The sequence below is a fragment of the Macaca nemestrina genome, chromosome 12 (genome assembly GCF_043159975.1).
Source record: "Macaca nemestrina isolate mMacNem1 chromosome 12, mMacNem.hap1, whole genome shotgun sequence".
NCBI classification, from domain to species: Eukaryota; Metazoa; Chordata; class Mammalia; order Primates; family Cercopithecidae; genus Macaca; species Macaca nemestrina.
Genome location: NC_092136.1, coordinates 13,401,576 through 13,415,075, shown reverse-complemented (window position 1 = coordinate 13,415,075; position 13,500 = coordinate 13,401,576). Strand labels below are relative to the sequence as shown.

Below are 13,500 nucleotides of genomic sequence, written 5' to 3'. Positions count from 1 at the left end.
TATGTCAACAAATTAGATAACCTAGAAAAAATGAATGCATTACTAGAAATGTAAAGCCAAGCAAGACTGACTTCTAAATAAATAGAAAATCTGAATAGACCAATAACGAGTAAGGAGACAGAGTCTGTAATAAAAAGTCTCTTACCAGAGAAAATTCCAGGACCTGATTGCTTCACTGCTGAAATATACCGAACATTTAAAGAACTAACAACAATCCTTCTTCAAATATTTTTTAAAAATTGAAGGAGAATAATTTCAAACTGATTTTACAAGGCCAGCATTACCCAGATACCAAAGCCAGAAAATAAAACTGTGAGAAAAGAAAATTAAAGGCCAGTATCCCTGGTGAACATAGATGCAAAAATCCTAAACAAAATTCTAGCAAAACAATTTCAATAACATATTAAAAGGAACATTCTGCATACCATGTGGCACCCCCAGCACTAAGAACCAGAATGTACAATATCCACTGTCACCAGCAACCGCTCCCCCTTGCCCAGCAGAGCCACTATGCATTAAGCATGTCCTCCCATAAAACAAGGACCAGCCCTCCTGAGACCCACCACCACTGATGATTCTACCACCTCAACCACCAGAGAAAGTGTGCACCATGAACATTCCCCAGAGTCCAAGGATAAGACTGTCCATTACCCACCATCAACAGTGACCTTGCTCAATTAACCTGCAGAGCAACCAGGTGCCACATATACTCCTGCAGTCCAAAGACGGGCTCACCTGACAGCCCAGAAAAACTGCACCACTAAATTCATAAACACCTGCAGTCTCTGTGCACACACAGACACCATTGACATTGGTTACAGTCAAAGAAATCACACAGAGACCACTATTGTGCCCACCCAGAACCACCAAAGCACCCTACTCACACAACACTGTAGAACACATCTAGAAGAAAAAGATTTTCCCTGTAAAAAAGCTACTCCATATAATTGGAAGAGGCACTTTTCCACAAGATGCACAGATATCAAAGTATAGACACACACACACACACACACACAAATGAAAAAGCAAGTAAACCTGAAAACTTCAAAGAATACAATAATTCTCCAGTAGCAGAACCCAAGTAAAAGGCAATCTATGAAATGCATGAAAAGGAATTCAAAATAATAACTTTAAGGCACTCAGTGAGATACAATGGAATACAGACAATTCAGTGAAATAAAAATAATTATGATCTAAATGACAAATTCAACAGAGATAGGTATCATTAAAAAAAAAAGCAAAGAGAACTCTTAAAGCTGAAGAATTCAGTGAATGATATAAAAAATACAACTGAGAACTTCAACAATAGACTAACTCAAGCAGAAGAAAAAAATATTCTGAACTTGAAAACAGGTATTTTGAAATAATCCAATCAGACTAAGTAAAAAGAAAAAAAACAATTTAAAGAAATGAAGAAAGCCTATGAGACTTATGGAACACTCTTAAGCAAACAAATATTTGCACTATGGGGTTTTTGGAAGGAAAACAGATTAGGAAAGGCATAGAAAACCTGTGCAATGAAATAGTAGCTTAACACTTTCCAAGTCTTGGGAGAAATGTGAACATCCAGAGTCCAGGAAGCTTGAGTGTCTCCAATAGACTCAATCCAGAAATGTCCAGACGCTCTAAGGAACATTAGAGTCAAACTGTTAAAAGTCAAAGACACCCAACCCTCTAGGCTCAGTTTGCTCCCATAAGAGACTTTAGTCCTAAGGGAACTGTCAGACCCTGTGGTCTTCCACATCAGACAGAGCTGGTCTGACCTGGGCCCTCCTTGGTTTCATGGCCTCTCCCAGGGCCCCAGTCTGGCCATGCCTGCTTACAGAGCAGTCTTGGATGCCCTGGGGGACCCACACGATAACTTCTGCACCAGTGGACAGTGCCTGCCTGGTGGAGAGCTCCAGCGAGGTGGCCCCTATAGCCGTGCACCAGCCCGCACATTCCCTCCTCATACTACAGCTTCCCCCAACCCCATGGCAACTCCCCACATCACTTTGATGGCACGTGTCTGCAAAGGCAGGTTTTGCTTTACTTGCCCCACCAGCATGCAGGAGTGCAGTATGCTTTCCCACCCTTGCTGATCATCATTGCAGATAAAGCCTTGAAGGTAAAGGGTCAGTAAACCCCACCCCAAGAAACACCCAACCCTTGCACTAACACTGCACAGAGAGCAGGGGATCCTCCCACACCCTAAGTGATCACTCCTGCTTGCAGAGCACAGAGAAGGTACTCAGACCTGCACTGGCCAGCACCCTGTCCCAAGCCAACACCACCTCCATTGCAACAGGGCACACAGTCTTGTTGCCCTGCCTCTGCCACTGTTGTGAATGCCCACAGGGAGGCAGACACCCGGCATCTACTAACACTCTGCTACAGATGCCGCACCTCAGTCCCCCCAGTACAGTGGAATCCAAACCTCAAGGAGCCAGAGAACAAAGTTGGGGCCCAACACAAGTCCTCCAGAGTTACAGCAGGCAGTTCGTGAGTTGGGAGCTGAGCACTGGCCCCCTAAAATCTCCCAGAAATGAAGACAGTTAGCTGAATCCACCTGATACCACAATCAAACCCTCAAGGTCATCAAATAGGATAAAACTTAAAAAGAAAAAGATACAAAGGTCAGCAACCTCTAAGACTGAAGGTAGATAATCCCCTAAAGATGAAACAGAACCAGTGCAAGAATGCTGAAAACTCAAAAAGCCAGTATGCCTTCTTTCCTCCAAAGGATCACATTACCTCTCCAGCAACGGTTCAGAACTGGACTGAGGGTGAAATGACAGAAATGTAATTCAGAATATGGATAGAAACAAAGTTCATTAAGCTACAAGAGTATGTTATAACTCAATGCAAGGAAGCTAAAAATCATAATAAAACATTGCAGGAGCTGACAGACAAAATAGATGCTACAAGAATTTCACAATGCAATCATAAGTATTAATAACAGAATAAACCAAGCAGAGGAAAGAATCTTAGAGATTGAAGACTGGCTTTCCAAAAAAAGACAGGCAGACAAGAGTAGAGAGAAAAGAATGAAAAGGAATGAACAAAACCTCTGAGAAATAAGGGATTATGTAGAGACTGAATCTATGACTGATTGATGTACCTGAAAGATATGGTTGGTTCTATGTGTAGAACAGAACCAATCTGGAAAACATATATCATTATATCATCCATGAGAATTTCCTCAATATAGTGAGAGAGGCCAACATTCGATTTCAGGAAATGCAGAGAACTCCAGTAAAATACTCTACAAGAAGATCATCCACAAGACACACAATCGTCAGATTCTTCCAATGCCAAAATGAGGAGAAAAAAAAATATTAAAGGCAGTGAGAGAGAAAGGCCAAGTCATGTACAAAGGGAACCCCATCAGACTAACAACAGACCTTTCAGATGAAATCCAGCAAGCCAGAAGAGACTGGAGGACAATATTCAATATTCATAAAGAAAATAAATTCCAAACCAGAATTTTATATCCAGCCAAAGTAAGCTTCATAAGTGAAGGAGAAATACGATTCCTTTTAGACAAGCAGATGCTGAGGGAATTTGTTACCACCAGACCTGCCTAACAACAGCTCCTGAGGAAGTCACTAAATATGGACAAGAAAGACCATTAGCAGCCACTACAAAAACACACTGAAGTACACAGACCACTGACGCTATAAAGCAACTACATAAACAAGTCTGCAAAATAAACAGCTAACATCATGATGACAGGATCAAATCCACACATATCAATATTAATCTTAAATGTAAAAGTGACAAGCTGGATAAGGAACCAAGACCCACCAGTATGTGGTCTTCAAGATATCCATCTTACATACAATGACATACATAGGCTCAAAATAAACAGATGGAGAAAAATCTACCAAACAAATGGTAAACAGAAAAAAGCAGAGGCTGCAATCCTAGTGTCTGGCAAAACAGACTTTAAACCAACAAAGATCAAAATAGACAAAGTAGGGCATTACATAATGATAAAGGGGAGGTCAGGAGGCATATGGAAAATTTCTGCTCAACTTTTCCATTAACCTAAAACTGCTCTTTAAAAAATTATCTATTTTGGCCAGGCGTGGTAGCTCACGCCTGTAATCCCAGCACTTTGGGAGACCGAGGAGGGAAGATCAAGAGGTCAAGAGATCGAGACCATCCTGCTCAACATGGTGAAACCCCATCTCTACTAAAAATACAAAAATTAGCTGGGTATGGTGGCAAGTGCCTGTAGTCCCAGCTACTTGGGAGGCTGAGACAGGAGAATTGCTTGAACCGGGACAGGCAGAGGTTGTAGTAAGCCGGGATCGCAGTGCTGCACTCTACCCTCTACCCTGGCAACAGAGTGAGACTCCATCTTTAAAAAAAAAAAAAAAAAAAAAAGCTATTTTTAGAAAGTCAGGTTGATCCCAAAATATATGTGTAAATAAAAAGGCTGCGATAATCTTCAAGAAAAACAATGTGGACGTACTCTCTCAAATTTTAAGACTTACTAAAACTTTAAAAAGACAGTATGATATTATCACTCAAATAGACCAATAAAATAGAACAGAATAGAGTTTCCAGAAACAGACACATGCCTACATAGACATTTGATTTCTGACTAAGATGGCACTGCAGAGCAATGGGAACCAAGCAGCCTTTTCAGTAATTACAGCTATCTGAACATGACTCATGTGAAAAGAACGAAACTTTAGTCCTACCATATACCATACACACCCAAAAAAATCAGTTTCAAGAAGACTTCAGATATAAATGTAAAAAGTAAAATTAAATGCTTCTAGATGATAAGTGTATATCTGCATGATTTTGTGGTAGGTAAAAATTTCCTAAACCAGATATAAACAGGAAAATACGTTAAAATTAGAAACTTTGATTCATCAATTGGCACTATTCACAAAAACTAGGTAAGCCACACAGGGAAAATTAATTTTACAATTGTCACCAACAAAAGACTTGTATCTACAATATATCGAGAACTTCTAAAAATCAATAAAAAGTACAGATAACCCAATAAAAATAGACAAAATCCTTGAGCAGTCACCTTATACAAAATGATATTCAAATGGCCAATAAATTCATTAAAATATAATCAAATTGAAAAGGGAACCCTTATACACTGTTCTTGGGAATGTAAATTGGTACAGTCATTATGGAAAACAGTATGGGGATTCCTCAAGAAATTACAAATAAAACTACCATATAACCCATCAATCCCTCTTTTACCAAAGGAAATGAAATCAGTAACTCATAGACATATCTGTATTCTCATGTTCATTGCAGCATTATTCACTATAGCTGATATTTGGAAACAACCTGTGTCCATCAATGATAAATGGATAAACTGGTACACACACACACACACACACACATACACACAAACAAGGGAATATTGTTAAGCCTTTTTTAAAAAGGAAATATTGCCATTTGCAACAACATGGATGAACCTGAGGTACATTGTGTTAAGTGAAATAAGCTATACACAAAAACAAAAAGAATGTATGATCTCACTTATATGTGGAATCTAATAAACACCAAATGCATTGAAACAGAGAGCAGGACAGTTGTAATCAGAGACAGGGAGGGGAGGAAATGAGGAGAAGTAGATCAAAAGGTGCAAACTTGCAGTGATGTAGGATGAATAAGCCTAGAGATCTAACGTACAGCATGAGGACAATAGGTGATAATATATATTTAAAATGTGCTCAGTGAGTAGATTTTAAGTGGTCTTACCACAAAAAAAGTAATTATGTGATGTGATGGACATGATCTTTTGCGTGACAGTAGTAATCATTATACTATGTATATGTGTATCAAAACATCATACTGTACAACTCAAATACGTTGCAAAATGATACAGCTATTTTGTATGACAGTATGGCAGAAACAATAAAAACAGAAAAAAAATAAAAGCAATGTGCTTAAGCTCATTAAAAATTAGGAAAATAAAAATTAAAACCACAATGAAATACTACAGCAAAATTGCCAGAATGGTTAACTTACTGGCAAGAATGTAAAACAACTACTAGTGGAAGTTTAAATTTCTACAACCACTGGAAATTTGACCGTATCTTCCAGAGTTGAACATATGTTTGCCCTATGACTAATTCTACTTCTATCAGAAATGCTTACATATGTTTTATGAAAGGAAATAAAAGTTTATAGCCTCCTTTTTCACAGTGGCCAAAACCGGAAATAACCCAAATGTGCATTGGTAAAAATATGGATAGACAAATCATAGCACACTGACAGAATGGAAAATAACATAGCAATGAAAATGAACAAAACTACTACTAAACGTAACAAGACTGATGAATTTCATACAAACATAATTTTGAGTGAAAGCAACAAGGTACAAAACAGTACATACTGCATGATTACATTTATATAAAGTTCAAAAATAGACAAAACGAATCAATGGTATTGGAAGTCAGCTAGTGGTTTCTCTTATGGAGGACGGTGGGAATAGGGAGTGAAAAGAGATATAAGTGATTGATTTCTGGGTTGCTGAATAGGTTTGGTGTCTTGATATGGGTGGTGGCTACATGAATGCTTACACTTTGTAATAATTCTCTAAGCTGCATACTTTAGAATGCCTGTTATGGCATCAATGTTTATTTTTAAAACGATTTCAATGTAATTTACTGCATTAAAGGATAAGAAAATATTTGATCATCTTAAAAGATGTCAAAAAATAATTCAACAAAATCTGTAATCATTCATGGTAAAAAGCTATTAGGAATATCTAGGAATGTCCTTTTGATGACAAAAATATTTATTAAAAATTTACAGCAAATATCATACTTGATAATGCAACTTTAGAAGCATTCCTATTAAAACGAGGCACAAGACAAGAATAAACACTTTCATTGTTACTACTCAATATAGAAATTTGACATCCTAGTTAATGAAAAAAGACCCAAAAAAAGTCAGAAACATAAATATTGGAAAGGAAGAGCCAAAATTCACTTTTTTTTTTTTTTTTTTTGAGATGGAGTCTTGCTCTGTCGTCCAGGCTGGAGTGCAGTGGCACGATCTCAGCTCACTGCAAGCTCCACCTTCTGGGTTCACGCCATTCTCCTGCCTCAGCCTCCCGAGTAGCTGGGACTACAGATGCCCGCCACCACGCCCGGCAATTTTCTGTATTTTTAGTAGAGACGGGGTTTCACCATGTTAGCCAGGATGGTCTCGATCTCCTGACCTCGTGATCCACCCGCCTCGACCTCCCAAAGTGCTGGGATTACAGAAACTCACTATTTTAAGATGGTAGGCATGGCTTCTCCCAGGGCCTTGAAAAAAGACCTGTGCATTTGAGAAGCTCAGAGACAAGTGCTTTTAGCTTCATGGTAATCCGCCCCTGCAGAGAACACTGGGTTTATTCATGATGTCAGTATTTATTGCACTGTCTTCACATTTACTGTTGCTAGTTTTTCTCTCCCATTAGAACGTAGCACTTTCTTGTTTGCCTCAACACAGTGCCCATAAGAATTTTATATTTAACGAGGAAATGAAATATCTGCATGCAGTATCAGAAAACCATCTGTATTATTGGAATCCTGACACATTTGGAGGTTGGGAACCCTTAGAGTGAACTTTGATTCAGAAAAAAATCAGAAGTTATAACAAATCCTCAGCTTTAATGTGTTTATCAGAAATGCAAACTGATAACTTCATGTCAGCTTGTTTGTTCCACGTATAACCAGTTGACATTTTATATCTATTCCAGTTGATGTATGCCCTATGGATGAATTTTAGCAGTTTGGGTCTTTCAGCAATTGGTTTACTTCTAACTGCATGTGAAATTACACTCTTTTTACTGCAAGATGAAATTATTCAGTGGCCACACGTAAGTACAAGGTTTTACAATATATTTTTCACAGAAACTTACATTTTAAATTTGTTTGTAAATGAGCAGACCTACTTTGGTGTTGGACAAATGCAGAGGTGATCTAAATTATCAATTCATACTTGGCATGACCACAAGTCAGGATCCAAACCACTGAATAGACCTTTAAAACTGTGGCCAAAACAAACCTCAAGAAATCAAACAGTGTTACATAAAATAAAATAACTGAAATGTAGATTATTGAGATTCAGATGAAGGATGATGGCGAAGATACAAAAACCTTAAATAAATATAGATATCTCTTCAAAATAAAGAGATATTGGAAGTTGGCAGACTCACTGACACAATGTACTAGATACATTCCAGTTATCTGTCTCCTCAATCCGTATTTGCAGTGCCCAGAACTTAATAGATGTCTAATAAGAGTTTATTGAGTGAATGTAAATACTTTTTATTTTACTATCCTTTCTGAAAGTATTCCCAGCAAAATACTCCTGAGCATCAGTAATCAGAAATTATCTGTACGCAATAGGCAGCTAAGTCGCAAGTCCCCTGAATATGCTGTAAATTCGCCTTTTTTTTCCACATGGCACTAACCATTTGATTTTAAGGTAAATATTATGGATATGAAAATTGAAATGCAAAAAAAAAAAAAAGATGAACATACGGTCATTGGCTAAATGTGCGTGGGATTCCTAGTTGCTTAAAGTTAGAAACCTACGTATATCGGGACGGGGGAGGTGATACATTAACACTTCAGATGTCAAAGACCTGATGGAATTAGGACAAAGAAAGGAAGTCCCTTTTTCTTTCAAATTTAGAAAAACGACAGGATAGTTAGGACAGATATCTGCAGTTCAGAATTTTTACACTCATAAGCATTACTGGCATTTTGATCATTTTAGGACTACACTTAATATTTTATGACACCATGTGTACTGCATGCCTTATGCAGAAGGGAAAGTCTTAAGAATTCTGAGGCCTATCAAGTGTTCATATCTATTTTTCAAATCCTGCTTGTGCTTTATTGATGTGACAGCTCAGTACATATCTGGAAGTTTTGTTTGTATAGGCTATAGGAGTAAATAAGAACACTTTAAATACTTGATTGAGTAACTAGCTGGTAGGTCTTAGAGGATATCACTCACATGCACAAACACAAAAGATATAGAGCAAAGGCCTAAGACATCACAGTACATTCAAAGGTCAGCCTGCCCCACTCCTTGGAAGTTTATTTTGTCACACATCATGGGCAGAATCCTCTCAAGCAAATTTAATGACAAGGATGTTGAAGTATGATGGCTTTCCATACCTAAAGCTATTATAGAGGTCATATAGTGGCCCCTCAAAAACTTTTTGTAAAGTATCAATAATTCATGAATTCATTAGACTTCCGCCCAGGCTTTGACATCAATTTCATGTTTGTTCTTTCTTCAATTTTAGCAGAATTCATGTTTCTCTGGTAGGGGCTCTTTTCAAACTGACTTCTTATCCTTCTAAGTGCCTCAAAGTAAATCCTGTTAAGACATGTTATGACAACTTAGTGTGAGTTTATTTTGGTGCAAAAAGTTTTTGAAATCCGTGCATAGTTTTTCCATAGTATGCATTTCCCATAAACTTTTTGAAGACCCCTTGTATTAGGTGGAACCATTTGAAATTGCTGATATCAGACCATTTTTAATCTACAAATTGTCAGTATTGTATGATCCAATCCAATGTATTAGACTATTCCAATATTTGTAATTTGGAATATGCTCCTTGTGAAATCAAGAGGAAAATAATAATGTAGATATATAGGTTTTAGAATACTATGAATTACCAATATTGACTCACAGTTTTTGCACTAAGTTTCCTGATAGGCAAAGTGAAAATGAAATTCAATCATCATGTGAATAAATTATCTATTAGGCAGAAAGGTTTCAGTTCATTATGGATAAAATGATTCCTGTAATAGTACTTTACAACCATTTATTCATGTATAGTTCAGTATAATGGACATTGTGTCATGAGGTAGATCAGCAAAAATAAACTCCTTGAAGGCTATGATCTTGTCTGCTTCAGATACTGCTACATCCCCAGCATCTTAGAACAGGACTTGGCACAAAAGAGGCACTAATTTATATGTGAACATTCCTACAGAAAAGGCTAGAGTAGCTTCCAAAAAGCTATTTCTTATTTAAAAAAAAACAAAAAAAAAACAAAAAAAAAACTTCTAAGGAAATTCTGGGGAAACTTTAGAGTCAAGAAATTGTGAACTAACAATGGTTGCTTCCTAATGACCTGCTTTGATCAAGAGATAAAAGCTCGAGAGGTGGTGAGTTCATGAGATTACATACTTCAAACTATTTCATAAATAAATCATGGATCCATGATAAGAATTGAGTATCAGACCGTTTTCAGGTGTATATTATTCTGGAATGATTAGAACCTGAAGATATTTGTAATCACATTAGACTTGTAAAAATTAAGCAAGCAGGTAGTAAATAAGCAGATTTATGTTCTTTAATAGAATTTGAAAAGTAAGGTTTTCAGTAGATGAGCTCTCATTCATTCTGACATAGTTATTATTACAACTGGGACTTTTCTTAATCCATTCTAGCACATAAATCAGGTTTCCCATATTTTATGCCACAAATCATGTTTTTAAATGTATTGACTGGAATATTTTGGTGAAAAGTATGTCACCCAAACCAACCTTAAAGAATGACTTAATAACACTCTTGGAAAAAAACCTGGATTCAAGGATTATAACTTCATAGTTATCTCATTAGAAAAATTATTTATAAGATTAATAAAAATAACCAAAGAAATTGAAACTTAGAAAATATATGACATTATTAGATAAAAACAATGAAATTAAGAAATATTTATCCAAATTAATTTTCTTGCTTTAAAATAATTGGTATCAAATATTTTTAGTGGAAATTATTATTTAACATGATCAATTGTCTCTGGTGGCCACTCCTACTTTGTGACAATTAAATAATGTCATTAGCATTTAGGAAGACGTCTGTCCTCTCCTCTAAGTAAAGTATGCCTGAAGCTCTTTTGAAAGGCATTCCAATTACTAGAATATCATTTAAGATTCAAGAGAGACCAAATACGATCATTTTTATCTCACTGTCTGTCAGATCTTTATTACCAATAGTCAGAAGAGCAATTTCTGCTCACCCTATTCCTCAGTCATGTTCACATGAAAGAGTCTCATAAGAACCACTCATTATAATAAATTCATTTAGTATAATCTATTCCTATTCAATCTAGTCATAATGTATAATCATTAATTATACGGTCATTTAATATAATGTATTCATATGACCATATTATAATTAATATTAATAGATTATAATACATCCATTTAGCATAATCTATTAATGTGATTATACTAAATGGATGTATTATTAGTGATTATACAATATAACTAGATACAATATGAATAGATTATATTATATATATTATACTATTATAGTTAATATAATATATATTATAGTATAATATATAATACTATTATAGTTAGTATAATATATAATAGTATAATATATAATACTATTATAGTTAATATAATATATATTATAGTATAATATATACTGTTATAGTTAATATATTATAGTATAATATATACTGTTATAGTTAATATAATATATAATACTATAATATGTAATACTATATTCATAGTATAGAATATAACATATAATGTGATTAAATTACCTATTAGGCAGAAATCTTTCAGTCCATCATGGATAAAAAGATTCCTGTAATAGTACTTTACTCTAAAACCATTTGCTCATGTAGAGTTCAGTATAGTAGACATTGCATCATTAGATAGACTCATGAAAATAAACTCCTTGAAGAAGTTTATTAGAAAGGAGTTTTATTAGAAATTATTAGAATTTTATACATATAGTATATTCTATGCTATGAATATAATATACATATGCTATGACTATAACATATGTATTAGTCCATTTTCACACTGCTGATAAAGACATACCCAAAACTAGGAAGAAAAATAGGTTTAATTGGACTTACAGTTCCACGTGACTGGGGAAGTTCTCACAATCATGGCAGAGGGCAAAAAGCACTTCTTACATGGCAGTGGCAAGAAAGAATGAGGAAAAAGCAAAAGCGGAAACCCCCGATAAGCCCATTAGATCTCGTGAGACTTAATCACTATCACAAGAATAGCACTGGAAAGGCTGGCCCCCATGATTCAATTACCTTCCACTGGGTCCCTCCCACAACATGTGGGAATTCTGGGAGATAAAATTCAAGTAGCAGTTTGAGTCCGGGCACAGCCAAACAATATCAACATATTCATAGTACAATAAATTCATATCATTTGTTCCAATTTGAAATGGAAGAAAATGAAAAGAAAGCCGTAAATAGTCTTCTCAAATGTTGATACTAACAGAGTGAGCTAGAGAAATGCATGTGGAAAGCATTTTGGCAGTATTTACCATAAAACAGCTTTTTTGAAATCCATTTTAATCAAAAGATAGAAAACCTTGGATGAACCAAAATATGTAACAAACTTAAATATTATACTTAAATATTAAACTTAAATATTGTATTTCCACTTAAATATTCTATAAATATTAAGTATTAAGATTCTACATACATATAAACTTCTTATGGCATAATTTTAATGAAAAAATGAGAAATGCTATTTTCTTTATTATTATACTTTATGTTCTAGGGTACATGTGCACAACGTGCAGGTTTGTTACATATGTATACGTGTGCCATGTTGGTGTGCTGCACCCATTAACTCGCCATTTACATTAGGTATATCTTCTAATGCTATCCCTCCCCCCATCCCATAACAGGCCCTGGTGTGTAATGTTCCCCTTCCTGTGTCCAAGTGTTCTCATTGTTCAATTCCCACCTATGAGTGAGAACATGCGGTATTTGGTTTTCTGTTCTTGCAATAGTTTGCGAGAATGATGGTTTCCAGCTGCATCCATGTCCCTGCAAAGGACATGAACTCATCATTTTTCATGGCTGCATAGTATTCCATGGTGTATATGTGCCACATTTTCTTAATCCAGTCTGTCATGGATGGACATTTGGGTTGGTTCCAAGTCTTTGCTATTGTGAATAGTGCCACAATAAACATACATGTCCATGTGTCTTTACAGCAGCATGATTTATAATCCTTTGGGTATATACCCAGTAATGGGATGGCTGGGTCAAATGATATTTCTAGTTCTAGATCCTTGAGGAATCGCCACACTGTCTCCCACAATGGTTGAACTAGTTTACAGTCCCACCAACAGTGCAAAAGTGTTCTATTTTCAACTATAACAATGTTATAGAAATACATAAATGAGAAAACAGAAATTACAATCTTATAAGTCTGCCAGAACTAGGATGGAAGTCACCCGAGAGAGAGTAGAGTAAGCGAAGAAAAGGGGGCTAGAACCAAGTTCTAAACAACTCCAACATCCAGTAGTACTAATTTTGCTGTTTTAACTTACCCAAGTCTCATTTTCTTCTACTCTAAGGTGAGAATAATAATGCTACCTACCACAAAGGATTGAGTGAACCCAATGAAATAATGCATATGAAGCATTTCACACAAATTCCTAACCATCTAATAAGTGCTCAACAAGTGTTTGTTACTACAGTATTATCTTATATACAGACAAAATCACATTGTATTAAGG

The 13,500-nt window shown here is 35.8% G+C and overlaps 1 protein-coding gene across 10 annotated transcripts in view; it reads left to right on the top strand.

Annotated features, from left to right (window-relative positions):
- Positions 1–13,500, top strand: part of LOC105464633 (membrane-spanning 4-domains subfamily A member 8-like) — a 62,535-nt gene that overhangs the window by 23,379 nt on the left and 25,656 nt on the right. For all 10 annotated transcript variants that reach the window (XR_011610539.1, XR_003014100.2, XR_003014098.2 and 7 more), the window contains one exon: positions 7,715–7,834. Coding sequence is in view for 3 of the 10 variants with exons in the window: in XM_071074547.1 (XP_070930648.1) it covers positions 7,715–7,834 (120 nt within the window). In the remaining 7 variants the exon portion in view is untranslated. The remainder of the gene's footprint in view (positions 1–7,714; positions 7,835–13,500) is intronic.